The following is a 17,130-nucleotide window of genomic DNA, read 5'->3' as shown; positions in this document are numbered from 1 at the left end:
GGACTCGTCTGGACAGAAACCAAGACAGAACGTCGGACTAGTCCACAGAGAATACAAGACACAAACTCTCGACTTGTCCAGACAGAAATGAAGGCAGACACTCCGGACTCCTCCGGACAGAAACCAAGAGAGAAACTCCCGAGTAGTCCACACAGGATCCAACACAGAAACTCCCGACTAGTCCGGACAGAAACCCCACGACTCGTCCAAACAGAAATCAAGACAGAAACTCCGGACTCGTCCAAACAGAAACCAAGGCAGAAACTCCCGACTTGTCCAGACAGAAACCAAGAGAGAAACTCCCGACTCGTCCAGACTGAAACTCCAGACTCGTCCAGACAGAAACTCCCGACTCGTCCAAACAGAAACTCCCGACTCGTCCAGACAGAAACTCCCTACTAGTCCAAACAGAAACCAAGACAGAAACTCCCGACTCTTCCGGACAGAAACTCCCGAGTCGTTCAGACAGAATCCAAGACAGAAACTCCGGACTCGTCTGGATAGAAACCAAGACAGAACCTCCCGACTCGTCCAGACAGAAACAAAGACAAAAACTCCCGACTCGTCCAGACAGAATCCAAGACAGAAACTCTCGACTCGTCCAGACAGAATCCAAGACAGAAACTCCGGACTCGTCTGGACAGGAACCAAGACAGAACCTCCCAACTCGTCCAGACAGAAACCAAGACAGAAACTCCCGACTCATCCAGACAGAAACCAAGACAGAACCTCCCGACTCGTCCAGACAGAAACCAAGACAAAATCTCCCGACTCATCCGGACAGAAGCTCCCGACTCGTCCAGAAAGAATCCAAGACAGAAACTGTCGACTCGTCCAGAAAGAAATCAAGACAGAAACTCCGGACTCGTCTGGACAGATACCAAGACAGAAACTCCCGACTCGTCCAGACAGAAACTCCCGACTCATCCAGACAGAAACCAAAACAGAAACTCCCGACTCGTCCGGACAGAAACACCCGACTCGTCCAGAAAGAAACCAAGGCACAAACTCCTGACTCATCCAGACAGAATCCAAGACAGAAACTCCCGACTCCTGCGGAGAGAAACCAAGTGAAAAACTCCCGACTCGTCCATACAGAAATACCCGACTCAACAAGACAGAAACCAAAACAGAAACTCCCGACTTGTCAAGATAGAAACTTCCGACTTTTCCAGACAGAAACTACCGACTCATCCGGACAGAAACTCCCGATTCGTCCAGACAGAAACCAAGACAAAAACTCCCGACTAGTCCAGACATAAACTCCCTACTACTCCAGCAGAAACCAAGACAGAAACTCCCGACACATCCGGAGAGAAACTCCCGACTCGTCCAGAAAGAATCCAAGACAGAAACTCTCGACTCGTCTAGAAAGAAATCAAGACAGAAACTCCGGACTCGTCTGGACAGAAACCAAGGCAGAAACTCCCGACTCTTCCAGACAGAAACCAAGAGAGAAACTCCCGACTCGTCCAGACAAAAACTCCCGACTCGTCCAGAAAGAATCCAAGACAGAAACTCCCGATTCGACCAGACAGAAAACAAGACAGAACCTCCCGACTCGTCCAGACAGAAACCAAGAGAGAAACTCCCGACTCGTCCAGACAGAATCCAAGACAGAAATTCCCGACTCGTCCAGACAGAAACTCCCGACTTCTCCACAAAGAAACTCCCGACTCGTCCAGACAGAAACCAAGACAGAATCTCCCGACTCGTCCAGACAGAAACTCCCTACTCATCCAGACAGAAACTCCCGACTCGTCCAAACAGAAACTCCCGACTCGTCCAGACAGAAACTCCCTACTAGTCCAAACAGAATCCAAGACAGAAACTCCCGACTCGTCCGGACAGAAACTCCTGACTCGTACAGACAAAATCCAAGATAGAAACCCCCGACGAGTCCAGACAGAATCCAAGACAGAAACTCTTGACTCGTCCAGACAGAAACTCACGACTTTTCCAGACAGAGACTCCCGACTCATCCTGACAGAATCTCCCGGCTTGTCCAGACAGAAACTCACGACTAGTCCAGACAGAAACTCCCGACTCGTCTGGACAGAAACCAAGACAGAATCTCCCAACTCGTCCAGACAGAAACTCCCGACTCGTCCAGACAGAAACCAAGACAGAATCTCCCAACTCGTCCAGACAGAAACTCCCGACTTATCCAGACAGAAACTCCCGACTCGTCCAGACAGAAACTCCCGACTCGTCCAGATAGAATCCAAGACAGAAACTCTCGACTATTCCAGACAGAAATCAAGACAGAAACTCCGGACTCGTCTGGACAGAAACCAAGACAGAACGTCGGACTAGTCCACAGAGAATACAAGACACAAACTCTCGACTTGTCCAGACAGAAATGAAGGCAGACACTCCGGACTCCTCCGGACAGAAACCAAGAGAGAAACTCCCGAGTAGTCCACACAGGATCCAACACAGAAACTCCCGACTAGTCCGGACAGAAACCCCACGACTCGTCCAAACAGAAATCAAGACAGAAACTCCGGACTCGTCCAAACAGAAACCAAGGCAGAAACTCCCGACTTGTCCAGACAGAAACCAAGAGAGAAACTCCCGACTCGTCCAGACTGAAACTCCAGACTCGTCCAGACAGAAACTCCCGACTCGTCCAAACAGAAACTCCCGACTCGTCCAGACAGAAACTCCCTACTAGTCCAAACAGAAACCAAGACAGAAACTCCCGACTCTTCCGGACAGAAACTCCCGAGTCGTTCAGACAGAATCCAAGACAGAAACTCCGGACTCGTCTGGATAGAAACCAAGACAGAACCTCCCGACTCGTCCAGACAGAAACAAAGACAAAAACTCCCGACTCGTCCAGACAGAAACCAATACGGAAACTCCCGACTTGTCCAGACATAACCCAAGACAGAAACTCCCAACTCGTCCAGACATAAACTCCCTACTAGTCCAGCAGAAACCAAGACAGAAACTCCCGACTCATCCGGACAGAAACTCCCGACTCGTCCAGAAAGAATCCAAGACAGAAAGTCTCGACTCGTCCAGACAGAAATCAAGACAGAAACTCCGGACTCGTCTGGACAGAAACCAAGACAGAACTTCCCGACTCGTCCAGACAGAAACCAAGACAAAACCTCCTGACTCGTCCAGACAGAAACCAATACGGAAACTCCCGACTCCTCCGTAGAGAAACCAAGAGAGAAAATCCCGACTGGTCCAGACAGAAACTCCTGACTCATCCAGACAGAAACCAAAACAGAAACTCCCAACTAGTCCAGAAGAAATCCAAGACAGAAACCCCCGACTCGTCCAGACAGAATCCAAGACATAAACTCTCGACTCGTCCAGCAGAAACCAAGACAGAAACTCCCGACTCGTCTGGACAGAAACCCCCGACTCGTCCAGACAGAATCCAAGACATAAACTCTCGACTCGTCCAGACAGAAACCAAGACAGAAACTCCCGACTCGTCCAGACTGAAACCAAGACAGAAACTCCTGACTCGTCTAGAAAGAAACCAAGACAGAAACTCCCTACTAGTCCTGACAGAAACCAAGACAGAACCTCCCGACTCATCCGGACAGAAACTCCCGACTCGTCTAGAAAGAAACCAAGACAGAACCTCCCGACTCGTCCATAAAGAAACCAAGACAGAAACTCCTGACTCGTACAGACAAAATCCAAGATAGAAACCCCCGACGAGTCCAGACAGAATCCAAGACAGAAACTCCTGATTCGTCCAGACAGAAACCCCACGACTCATCCAGACAGAAATCAAGACAGAAACTCCCGACTCATCCAGACAGAAACCAAGACAAAAACTCCTGACTCGTCCAGACAGAGACCAATACGGAACCTCCCGACTCGTCAAGACAGAAACCAAGACAGAAACTCCCGAGTCATGTGGACAGATACTCCTGTCTCGTCCAGACAGAATCCAAGAAAAAAACTTTCGACTCGTCCAGACAGAAACCAAGACAGAAATTCCCGACTCATCCGGAAAGAAACTACCGACTCGTCCACAGAGAATCCAAGACACAAACTCTCGACTTGTCCAGACAGAAATCAAGGCAGACACTCCGGACTCGTCTGAACAGAAACCAAGACAAAACCTCCCGACTAATCCAGACAGAAACCAAGACAAAAACTCCTGACTCGTCCAGACAGAAACCAATACGAAAACTCCCGACTCGTACAGACAGAAACCAAGACAGAAACTCCCAACTCCTCCCGAGAGAAACCAAAAGAGAAACTCCCGACTAGTCCAGACAGAATCCAAGACAGAAACTCCCGACTCGTCCGGACAGAAACCCCTGACTCGTCCAGACAGAATCCAAGACAGAAACTGTCGACTCGTCCAGACAGAAACCATAACAGAAACTCCCGACTCGTCCAGAAAGAATCCAAGACAGAAACTCCCGACTCCTCCCGAGAGAAACCAAAAGAGAAACTCCCGACTAGTCCAGACAGAATCCAAGACAGAAACTCCCGACTCGTCCGAACAGAAACACCTGACTCGTCCAGACAGAATCCAAGACAGAAACTGTCGACTCGTCCGGACTGAAACCAAGGCAGAAACTCCCGACTTGTCCAGACAGAATCCAAGACAGAAACTCCCGACTCGTCCAGACAGAAACTCCTGACTTTTCCAGACAGAGACTCCCAAATCATCAAGACTGAAACTCCAGACTCGTCCAGACAGAAACTCCCTACTCTTTCAGACAGAGACTCCCAACTTGTCCACAAAGAAACTCCTGACTCGTCCACACAGAAACCAAGACAGAACCTCCCGACTCGTCCAGACAGAATCCAAGACAGAAACTGTCGACTCGTCCAGACAGAAACTCCCAACTTGTCCAGACAGAAACCAAGACAGAAACTCCTTACTCATCCGGACAGAAACTCCCGACTCGTCCAGACAGAAAGCAAGATAGATACTCCCGACTCGTCCAGACAGAAAGCAAGATAGATACTCCCGACTCTTCCAGACAGAAAGCAAGATAGATACTCCCGACTCATCCAGACAGAAAGCAAGATAGATACTCCCGACTCGTCCAGACAGAAAGCAAGACAGAAACTCCCGTCTCATCCAGACTGAAACTCCGGACAAACAGTCAGCCTTGCTACCACTATGCTTAAAATCAGTGCTTGTTCTGAAATAAAGACCCTTCCAGGACCAAGTTACATTTCAGGGTCCTGGAAGGATCTCCAGGACAGCTGAACTTTCAGATAATACCTACCTCTCTAATAGGTTATTGGTTGGAGCTCCCAGGGAGAAGGCGGAGCCTAATGTCCCAGCCAATCGGACAGGAGGAGTCCATAGCTGCCCGATCACGCCTGACCAATCAGATTGCAGGAGGATGGCGCTCATTCATCCAGGTGAGTCACAAGCGAAGTACCTGTTTTAGGGAGTTCTAGATTTTCTGGTTTCCTTCAAATTTTATTTCTAAAACACTTTTCATGCTACCGGTAAACAGAGTGCTTTTGGTAGTAAACCATTTTCTGCTAAAGCCTTCACACAAGTATTAATGTAAAACTACACACCATATAATCTCCACCACATCGTGGCCTACCCATATTTTCAGTTCTCACTTTAGGAACAATAAAGAGGCCAGTACCAGTGGACCTCAGGGTCTACATGGGCTCATAATTTAAAAGTAGATCTGATAAACAAGAAGACCCAAAACCATTAAGACATTTATAAACAACCAAAAAAAATCTTAAAATCAACCGTGGCACCCTCCAGGAGCAAATGCAGGGATCTTAAACCTGGTGTAATGTCTTCCCGTCCTCCGGTCCTCATCAGAACTTGTGACGCTGAAAAAATGCTCTTTTTGAGAAGACCAGACCAGACCAGAGAGCAGAGCATCACAGTAATCTAATCTACTGGAAAGAAAAGCATGCATTAAGACTCCAGCGATAGATTATGAAATCCTGTTTCTGTGACATTGCTAATGTGTGGAATAAAATCTAGCTCAGAGTGGAAAAGAACACCCAGATTTCTCACTGAGAAAGATTAAAATGCATTTATTTGGATAAAATGATCTCTCTCTTGACCTCAGGACCAACAATTAAAACTTCAGGTTTATCCTGGTGAAAAAGGTTTTCTGTCATATATGACTATGAAATACAGTTTAAAAGGACATTAAGTGGTTCTAAGTCATCAGGAGACACGGCGATGTAAAGCAGCGTATCATCAGCATAGCTGTGGACATCAACACTGTGTCTCTTGAAGACGTCCCCCAGAGGAAACATCTACATATTAAAAAGTACTGAGTCCAAAACTGATCCTAAAACCAGACTGATATCTTTCAAAAATAAAAAGTCATTTATAATGTTTGAATCTAGACAACTCTCGCCGGAGTTCTGCAGGAAGCAGCTAAAACACCTGCCATTTCTGTTAAAAGCTGCGTGGGACTGGGGTCTAGTTTTCCTTACGGTTGCCTGAAAAGTTCATTTAGTTTTCCTCCATTTCCTCTCGGCTTTTCTGTTGTTTACTTTCAGGTCTTTGCTCAGGTCTGCACAGCGGGGTGGGTTTGGACTTTATTACTTTAGCTTTGATTGAAGCTGCAGCCTTGATGACGGACTTCAGTTCGCTGGTAAAACGATGAACAATGAAATCACATGACGCAGGTGGAATATGTAAAACACCAGTCTGTAGCGGGGCTGTGGCGGGGCCAGAAGGGGCAGGTGTCCCTGGCCCCCGCATGTCATAGGCCCGCTGACAAGGGCATAGCTAAAGATCGACTGCTGCAATCACCGAAAAACTAAAATAATGAATAATAATTCATTTTATTTATACAGCTTTATACCAAGTAAACAGACTGAAAGTGTTTTACAGACCTAAAAACACGAAAAATTGTTTGCCTGCTGATAAATGTGATGTGAGAAGCAGGAAAAGAAAGGCAGCAGGCAGAAGATGAAGATACACAGAATCTCAGCGTTTCAGAGCTGAGTTTTACTTTTTATATTTTGACATCCTTTGAAACAGTTTGATAAAACGTTCAGAAATTTCCACCAACCACTACTTTCTACCTGCACTTGTTTCACAAAGGACGATACCTGATGGTCAGCGAGCGTTTGACAAGAGCATTTCTGGTTCTTTTTCCTCCTTTTCCTGCTGCAGAAGCTCTTTGGTTTTCAGCGCACTTTTTCCTACAAGGTTCTGTAGTTGCTGTGATTGGCTCACTGGGTGGCTCGTTTGCATATTTCCCCATCCTGCTTTGTGGTGCTTCTGCACCGTGAGTTAAAGCGTACGTGTAAAATACCAAGACTCAGCCGAGAAGCCATGGCTGTCTCATGGTGTTCATCAGACTTTGTGATTCCTTGCAAGAATATAAAGATTAATTAATGTTTGTAGATTTTTATTATACTGGCTGTCCAGTGTTCCAGTTATTAAGTTAAAAGGTCCCACCTCCTTTACTCAAGCAGGTTACCCCTGCCTCTGATCACAGTAATATATCATTTCTCTCTAAGCCTCCTGCTGGCTGGAACTGCTGATGTTATACAGTGATGATCAGAAAAAGCCAGGTCAACACATCCGTGGATGGGTCACAGGTCCTGACCAGGTCCAGGGTGGCTCGTCTGATGTGGGACACACTGTGTGACACAATGCTGAAAATCCAGACAGTTTAATGAGTTTAAAAACTCCTCAGCAAGAGGATCAGAGCTAGTGTCAGCATTTAACATCAACAGTTAAAATGTAGTTGTATTTTGAATATATACAAGTTAAAAAATCAGAAAATTCCCGTATGAAAGAGGAAGGTTTGTGAGGTCTGTGGGATAGTGACACATTCTTTTAGCTAAAACTGAGATTTGGTCGATGCAGTTTTTACCTACCTTGACTGAAAATAAAAGTGAAACTTTTGGGGCAATGCCTAAGGTGCATCGGGCAAGGTTTCGGTTAAAAACAGACAATGGTTGATGATAACAATTTCTTTAAAAGAGAATGGACATTTAAAAGGGATAAAAACGAAAGGTAAATTGTTTTGTGTGGCAGTTGATTACCTCGGGATTGTGCGAGAAGTGACGGTTGGGGTGTGGCAGTTGATTGGCTGGGGATTGTGCGATAAGTGACGGTTGGGGTGTGGCAGTTGATTGGCTGGGGATTGTGCGATAAGTGACGGTTGGGGTGTGGCAGTTGATTACCTCGGGATTGTGCGAGAAGTGACGGTTGGGGTGTGGCAGTTGATTGGCTGGGGATTGTGCAATAAGTGACGGTTGAGGTGTGGCAGTTGATTACCTCGGGATTGTGCGAGAAGTGACGGTTGGGGTGTGGCAGTTGATTGGCTGGGGATTGTGCGAGAAGTGATGGTTGAGGTGTGGCAGTTGATTGGCTGGGGATTGTGCGATAAGTGACGGTTGGGGTGTGGCAGTTGATTACCTCGGGATTGTGCGAGAAGTGACGGTTGGGGTGTGGCAGTTGATTGGCTGGGGATTGTGCAATAAGTGACGGTTGAGGTGTGGCAGTTGATTACCTCGGGATTGTGCGAGAAGTGACGGTTGGGGTGTGGCAGTTGATTGGCTGGGGATTGTGCGAGAAGTGACGGTTGGGGTGTGGCAGTTGATTGGCTGGGGATTGTGCGATAAGTGACGGTTGGGGTGTGGCAGTTGATTACCTCGGGATTGTGCGAGAAGTGACGGTTGGGGTGTGGCAGTTGATTGGCTGGGGATTGTGCAATAAGTGACGGTTGAGGTGTGGCAGTTGATTACCTCGGGATTGTGCGATAAGTGACGGTTGGGGTGTGGCAGTTGATTGGCTGGGGATTGTGCGAGAAGTGACGGTTGGGGTGTGGCAGTTGATTGGCTGGGGATTGTGCGAGAAGTGATGGTTGAGGTGTGGCAGTTGATTGGCTGGGGATTGTGCGAGAAGTGATGGTTGAGGTGTGGCAGTTGATTGGCTGGGGATTGTGCGATAAGTGACGGTTGGGGTGTGGCAGTTGATTTGTTTGGGACTGTGCGATAAGTGACGGTTGGGGTGTGGCAGTTGATTTGTTTGGGACTGTGCGATAAGTGACGGTTGGGGTGTGGCAGTTGATTGGCTGGGGATTGTGCGATAAGTGATGGTTGGGGTGTGGCAGTTGATTGGCTGGGGATTGTGCGATAAGTGACGGTTGAGGTGTGGCAGTTGATTACCTCGGGATTGTGCGATAAGTGACGGTTGAGGTGTGGCAGTTGATTACCTCGGGATTGTGCGAGAAGTGACGGTTGGGGTGTGGCAGTTGATTTGTTTGGGACTGTGCGATAAGTGACGGTTGGGGTGTGGCAGTTGATTTGTTTGAGATTGTGCGATAAGTGACGGTTGGGGTGTGGCAGTTGATTGGCTGGGGATTGTGCGATAAGTGACGGTTGAGGTGTGGCAGTTGATTACCTCGGGATTATGCGATAAGTGACGGTTGAGGTGTGGCAGTTGATTACCTCGGGATTGTGCGAGAAGTGACGGTTGGGGTGTGGCAGTTGATTTGTTTGGGACTGTGCGATAAGTGACGGTTGGGGTGTGGCAGTTGATTTGTTTGGGACTGTGCGATAAGTGACGGTTGGGGTGTGGCAGTTGATTGGCTGGGGATTGTGCGATAAGTGACGGTTGAGGTGTGGCAGTTGATTACCTCGGGATTGTGCGATAAGTGACGGCTGAGGTGTGGCAGTTGATTTGTTTGGGACTGTGCGATAAGTGACGGTTAAGGTGTGGCAGTTGATTTGTTTGGGACTGTGCGATAAGTGACGGTTGGGGTGTGGCAGTTGATATGTTTGAGATTGTGCGATAAGTGACGGTTGGGGTGTGGCAGTTGATATGTTTGAGATTGTGCGATAAGTGACGGTTGGGGTGTGGCAGTTGATTTGTTTGGGACTGTGCGATAAGTGACAGTTGGGGTGTGGCAGTTAATATGTTTGAGATTGTGCGATAAGTGACGGCTGGGGTGTGGCAGTTGATTTGTTTGAGATTGTGCGATAAGTGACGGTTGGGGTGTGGCAGTTGATTACCTCGGGATTGTGCGAGAAGTGACGGTTGGGGTGTGGCAGTTGATTGGCTGGGGATTGTGCAATAAGTGACGGTTGAGGTGTGGCAGTTGATTACCTCGGGATTGTGCGATAAGTGACGGTTGGGGTGTGGCAGTTGATTGGCTGGGGATTGTGCGAGAAGTGACGGTTGGGGTGTGGCAGTTGATTGGCTGGGGATTGTGCGAGAAGTGATGGTTGAGGTGTGGCAGTTGATTGGCTGGGGATTGTGCGAGAAGTGATGGTTGAGGTGTGGCAGTTGATTGGCTGGGGATTGTGCGATAAGTGACGGTTGGGGTGTGGCAGTTGATTTGTTTGGGACTGTGCGATAAGTGACGGTTGGGGTGTGGCAGTTGATTTGTTTGGGACTGTGCGATAAGTGACGGTTGGGGTGTGGCAGTTGATTGGCTGGGGATTGTGCGATAAGTGATGGTTGGGGTGTGGCAGTTGATTGGCTGGGGATTGTGCGATAAGTGACGGTTGAGGTGTGGCAGTTGATTACCTCGGGATTGTGCGATAAGTGACGGTTGAGGTGTGGCAGTTGATTACCTCGGGATTGTGCGAGAAGTGACGGTTGGGGTGTGGCAGTTGATTTGTTTGGGACTGTGCGATAAGTGACGGTTGGGGTGTGGCAGTTGATTTGTTTGAGATTGTGCGATAAGTGACGGTTGGGGTGTGGCAGTTGATTGGCTGGGGATTGTGCGATAAGTGACGGTTGAGGTGTGGCAGTTGATTACCTCGGGATTATGCGATAAGTGACGGTTGAGGTGTGGCAGTTGATTACCTCGGGATTGTGCGAGAAGTGACGGTTGGGGTGTGGCAGTTGATTTGTTTGGGACTGTGCGATAAGTGACGGTTGGGGTGTGGCAGTTGATTTGTTTGGGACTGTGCGATAAGTGACGGTTGGGGTGTGGCAGTTGATTGGCTGGGGATTGTGCGATAAGTGACGGTTGAGGTGTGGCAGTTGATTACCTCGGGATTGTGCGATAAGTGACGGCTGAGGTGTGGCAGTTGATTTGTTTGGGACTGTGCGATAAGTGACGGTTAAGGTGTGGCAGTTGATTTGTTTGGGACTGTGCGATAAGTGACGGTTGGGGTGTGGCAGTTGATATGTTTGAGATTGTGCGATAAGTGACGGTTGGGGTGTGGCAGTTGATATGTTTGAGATTGTGCGATAAGTGACGGTTGGGGTGTGGCAGTTGATTTGTTTGGGACTGTGCGATAAGTGACGGTTGGGGTGTGGCAGTTAATATGTTTGAGATTGTGCGATAAGTGACGGCTGGGGTGTGGCAGTTGATTTGTTTGAGATTGTGCGATAAGTGACGGTTGGGGTGTGGCAGTTGATATGTTTGAGATTGTGCGATAAGTGACGGTTAAGGTGTGGCAGTTGATTTGTTTGGGACTGTGCGATAAGTGACGGTTGGGGTGTGGCAGTTGATATGTTTGAGATTGTGCGATAAGTGACGGTTGGGGTGTGGCAGTTGATTTGTTTGGGACTGTGCGATAAGTGACGGTTGGGGTGTGGCAGTTGATTTGTTTGAGATTGTGCGATAAGTGACGGTTGGGGTGTGGCAGTTGATTGGCTGGGGATTGTGCGATAAGTGACGGTTGGGGTGTGGCAGTTGATTTGTTTGGGACTGTGCGATAAGTGACGGTTGGGGTGTGGCAGTTGATTTGTTTGGGACTGTGCGATAAGTGACGGTTGGGGTGTGGCAGTTGATTGGCTGGGGATTGTGCGATAAGTGACGGTTGAGGTGTGGCAGTTGATTACCTCGGGATTGTGCGATAAGTGACGGCTGAGGTGTGGCAGTTGATTTGTTTGGGACTGTGCGATAAGTGACGGTTAAGGTGTGGCAGTTGATTTGTTTGGGACTGTGCGATAAGTGACGGTTGGGGTGTGGCAGTTGATATGTTTGAGATTGTGCGATAAGTGACGGTTGGGGTGTGGCAGTTGATATGTTTGAGATTGTGCGATAAGTGACGGTTGGGGTGTGGCAGTTGATTTGTTTGGGACTGTGCGATAAGTGACGGTTGGGGTGTGGCAGTTAATATGTTTGAGATTGTGCGATAAGTGACGGCTGGGGTGTGGCAGTTGATTTGTTTGAGATTGTGCGATAAGTGACGGTTGGGGTGTGGCAGTTGATTACCTCGGGATTGTGCGAGAAGTGACGGTTGGGGTGTGGCAGTTGATTGGCTGGGGATTGTGCAATAAGTGACGGTTGAGGTGTGGCAGTTGATTACCTCGGGATTGTGCGATAAGTGACGGTTGGGGTGTGGCAGTTGATTGGCTGGGGATTGTGCGAGAAGTGACGGTTGGGGTGTGGCAGTTGATTGGCTGGGGATTGTGCGAGAAGTGATGGTTGAGGTGTGGCAGTTGATTGGCTGGGGATTGTGCGAGAAGTGATGGTTGAGGTGTGGCAGTTGATTGGCTGGGGATTGTGCGATAAGTGACGGTTGGGGTGTGGCAGTTGATTTGTTTGGGACTGTGCGATAAGTGACGGTTGGGGTGTGGCAGTTGATTTGTTTGGGACTGTGCGATAAGTGACGGTTGGGGTGTGGCAGTTGATTGGCTGGGGATTGTGCGAGAAGTGACGGTTGGGGTGTGGCAGTTGATTGGCTGGGGATTGTGCGAGAAGTGACGGTTGGGGTGTGGCAGTTGATTGGCTGGGGATTGTGCGAGAAGTGATGGTTGAGGTGTGGCAGTTGATTTGTTTGGGACTGTGCGATAAGTGACGGTTGGGGTGTGGCAGTTGATTGGCTGGGGATTGTGCGATAAGTGACGGTTGAGGTGTGGCAGTTGATTACCTCGGGATTGTGCGATAAGTGACGGCTGAGGTGTGGCAGTTGATTTGTTTGGGACTGTGCGATAAGTGACGGTTAAGGTGTGGCAGTTGATTTGTTTGGGACTGTGCGATAAGTGACGGTTGGGGTGTGGCAGTTGATATGTTTGAGATTGTGCGATAAGTGACGGTTGGGGTGTGGCAGTTGATATGTTTGAGATTGTGCGATAAGTGACGGTTGGGGTGTGGCAGTTGATTTGTTTGGGACTGTGCGATAAGTGACGGTTGGGGTGTGGCAGTTAATATGTTTGAGATTGTGCGATAAGTGACGGCTGGGGTGTGGCAGTTGATTTGTTTGAGATTGTGCGATAAGTGACGGTTGGGGTGTGGCAGTTGATATGTTTGAGATTGTGCGATAAGTGACGGTTAAGGTGTGGCAGTTGATTTGTTTGGGACTGTGCGATAAGTGACGGTTGGGGTGTGGCAGTTGATATGTTTGAGATTGTGCGATAAGTGACGGTTGGGGTGTGGCAGTTGATTTGTTTGGGACTGTGCGATAAGTGACGGTTGGGGTGTGGCAGTTGATTTGTTTGAGATTGTGCGATAAGTGACGGTTGGGGTGTGGCAGTTGATTGGCTGGGGATTGTGCGATAAGTGACGGTTGGGGTGTGGCAGTTGATTTGTTTGGGACTGTGCGATAAGTGACGGTTGGGGTGTGGCAGTTGATTTGTTTGGGACTGTGCGATAAGTGACGGTTGGGGTGTGGCAGTTGATTGGCTGGGGATTGTGCGATAAGTGACGGTTGAGGTGTGGCAGTTGATTACCTCGGGATTGTGCGATAAGTGACGGCTGAGGTGTGGCAGTTGATTTGTTTGGGACTGTGCGATAAGTGACGGTTAAGGTGTGGCAGTTGATTTGTTTGGGACTGTGCGATAAGTGACGGTTGGGGTGTGGCAGTTGATATGTTTGAGATTGTGCGATAAGTGACGGTTGGGGTGTGGCAGTTGATATGTTTGAGATTGTGCGATAAGTGACGGTTGGGGTGTGGCAGTTGATTTGTTTGGGACTGTGCGATAAGTGACGGTTGGGGTGTGGCAGTTAATATGTTTGAGATTGTGCGATAAGTGACGGCTGGGGTGTGGCAGTTGATTTGTTTGAGATTGTGCGATAAGTGACGGTTGGGGTGTGGCAGTTGATTACCTCGGGATTGTGCGAGAAGTGACGGTTGGGGTGTGGCAGTTGATTGGCTGGGGATTGTGCAATAAGTGACGGTTGAGGTGTGGCAGTTGATTACCTCGGGATTGTGCGATAAGTGACGGTTGGGGTGTGGCAGTTGATTGGCTGGGGATTGTGCGAGAAGTGACGGTTGGGGTGTGGCAGTTGATTGGCTGGGGATTGTGCGAGAAGTGATGGTTGAGGTGTGGCAGTTGATTGGCTGGGGATTGTGCGAGAAGTGATGGTTGAGGTGTGGCAGTTGATTGGCTGGGGATTGTGCGATAAGTGACGGTTGGGGTGTGGCAGTTGATTTGTTTGGGACTGTGCGATAAGTGACGGTTGGGGTGTGGCAGTTGATTTGTTTGGGACTGTGCGATAAGTGACGGTTGGGGTGTGGCAGTTGATTGGCTGGGGATTGTGCGAGAAGTGACGGTTGGGGTGTGGCAGTTGATTGGCTGGGGATTGTGCGAGAAGTGACGGTTGGGGTGTGGCAGTTGATTGGCTGGGGATTGTGCGAGAAGTGATGGTTGAGGTGTGGCAGTTGATTGGCTGGGGATTGTGCGAGAAGTGATGGTTGAGGTGTGGCAGTTGATTGGCTGGGGATTGTGCGATAAGTGACGGTTGGGGTGTGGCAGTTGATTTGTTTGGGACTGTGCGATAAGTGACGGTTGGGGTGTGGCAGTTGATTTGTTTGGGACTGTGCGATAAGTGACGGTTGGGGTGTGGCAGTTGATTGGCTGGGGATTGTGCGATAAGTGATGGTTGGGGTGTGGCAGTTGATTGGCTGGGGATTGTGCGATAAGTGACGGTTGAGGTGTGGCAGTTGATTACCTCGGGATTGTGCGATAAGTGACGGTTGAGGTGTGGCAGTTGATTACCTCGGGATTGTGCGAGAAGTGACGGTTGGGGTGTGGCAGTTGATTTGTTTGGGACTGTGCGATAAGTGACGGTTGGGGTGTGGCAGTTGATTTGTTTGAGATTGTGCGATAAGTGACGGTTGGGGTGTGGCAGTTGATTGGCTGGGGATTGTGCGATAAGTGACGGTTGAGGTGTGGCAGTTGATTACCTCGGGATTATGCGATAAGTGACGGTTGAGGTGTGGCAGTTGATTACCTCGGGATTGTGCGAGAAGTGACGGTTGGGGTGTGGCAGTTGATTTGTTTGGGACTGTGCGATAAGTGACGGTTGGGGTGTGGCAGTTGATTTGTTTGGGACTGTGCGATAAGTGACGGTTGGGGTGTGGCAGTTGATTGGCTGGGGATTGTGCGATAAGTGACGGTTGAGGTGTGGCAGTTGATTACCTCGGGATTGTGCGATAAGTGACGGCTGAGGTGTGGCAGTTGATTTGTTTGGGACTGTGCGATAAGTGACGGTTAAGGTGTGGCAGTTGATTTGTTTGGGACTGTGCGATAAGTGACGGTTGGGGTGTGGCAGTTGATATGTTTGAGATTGTGCGATAAGTGACGGTTGGGGTGTGGCAGTTGATATGTTTGAGATTGTGCGATAAGTGACGGTTGGGGTGTGGCAGTTGATTTGTTTGGGACTGTGCGATAAGTGACGGTTGGGGTGTGGCAGTTAATATGTTTGAGATTGTGCGATAAGTGACGGCTGGGGTGTGGCAGTTGATTTGTTTGAGATTGTGCGATAAGTGACGGTTGGGGTGTGGCAGTTGATATGTTTGAGATTGTGCGATAAGTGACGGTTAAGGTGTGGCAGTTGATTTGTTTGGGACTGTGCGATAAGTGACGGTTGGGGTGTGGCAGTTGATATGTTTGAGATTGTGCGATAAGTGACGGTTGGGGTGTGGCAGTTGATTTGTTTGGGACTGTGCGATAAGTGACGGTTGGGGTGTGGCAGTTGATTTGTTTGAGATTGTGCGATAAGTGACGGTTGGGGTGTGGCAGTTGATATGTTTGAGATTGTGCGATAAGTGACGGTTAAGGTGTGGCAGTTGATTTGTTTGGGACTGTGCGATAAGTGACGGTTGGGGTGTGGCAGTTGATATGTTTGAGATTGTGCGATAAGTGACGGCTGGGGTGTGGCAGTTGATTTGTTTGGGACTGTGCGATAAGTGACGGTTGGGGTGTGGCAGTTGATTTGTTTGAGATTGTGCGATAAGTGACGGTTGGGGTGTGGCAGTTGATTTGTTTGGGACTGTGCGATAAGTGACGGTTGGGGTGTGGCAGTTGATTTGTTTGAGATTGTGCGATAAGTGACGGTTGGGGTGTGGCAGTTGATTGGCTGGGGATTGTGCGATAAGTGACGGTTGAGGTGTGGCAGTTGATTACCTCGGGATTGTGCGATAAGTGACGGTTGAGGTGTGGCAGTTGATTACCTCGGGATTGTGCGAGAAGTGACGGTTGGGGTGTGGCAGTTGATTTGTTTGGGACTGTGCGATAAGTGACGGTTGGGGTGTGGCAGTTGATTTGTTTGGGACTGTGCGATAAGTGACGGTTGGGGTGTGGCAGTTGATTGGCTGGGGATTGTGCGATAAGTGACGGTTGAGGTGTGGCAGTTGATTACCTCGGGATTGTGCGATAAGTGATGGCTGAGGTGTGGCAGTTGATTTGTTTGGGACTGTGCGATAAGTGACGGTTAAGGTGTGGCAGTTGATTTGTTTGGGACTGTGCGATAAGTGATGGTTGGGGTGTGGCAGTTGATATGTTTGAGATTGTGCGATAAGTGACGGTTGGGGTGTGGCAGTTGATATGTTTGGGACTGTGCGATAAGTGACGGTTGGGGTGTGGCAGTTGATTTGTTTGGGACTGTGCGATAAGTGACGGCTGGGGTGTGGCAGTTGATTTGTTTGAGATTGTGCGATAAGTGACGGTTGGGGTGTGGCAGTTGATATGTTTGAGATTGTGCGATAAGTGACGGTTAAGGTGTGGCAGTTGATTTGTTTGGGACTGTGCGATAAGTGACGGATGGGGTGTGGCAGTTGATATGTTTGAGATTGTGCGATAAGTGACGGCTGGGGTGTGGCAGTTGATTTGTTTGGGACTGTGCGATAAGTGACGGTTGGGGTGTGGCAGTTGATATGTTTGAGATTGTGCGATAAGTGACGGCTGGGGTGTGGCAGTTGATTTGTTTGGGACTGTGCCATAAGTGACGGTTGGGGTGTGGCAGTTGATTTGTTTGGGACTGTGCGATAAGT

General features: G+C 49.0%; 1 protein-coding gene across 1 annotated transcript in view; it reads left to right on the top strand.

The window, feature by feature from the left end:
- Nucleotides 1-17,130, top strand: part of LOC306765705 (integrin alpha-3-like) — a gene marked incomplete at both ends in the record, with an annotated part of 175,611 nt that overhangs the window by 40,186 nt on the left and 118,295 nt on the right. Inside the window, one exon of the mRNA XM_079253190.1 lies at nucleotides 5,237-5,364. Coding sequence (XP_079109316.1) covers nucleotides 5,237-5,364 — 128 coding nt within the window. The remainder of the gene's footprint in view (nucleotides 1-5,236; nucleotides 5,365-17,130) is intronic.

Source organism: Telmatherina bonti, assembly GCF_933228915.1.
Source record: "Telmatherina bonti genome assembly, chromosome: 14".
Lineage (NCBI taxonomy): Eukaryota > Metazoa > Chordata > Actinopteri > Atheriniformes > Telmatherinidae > Telmatherina > Telmatherina bonti.
The sequence above is the reverse complement of the archived record's forward strand: the minus strand, read 5'-3'. Positions and strand labels throughout refer to the sequence as shown.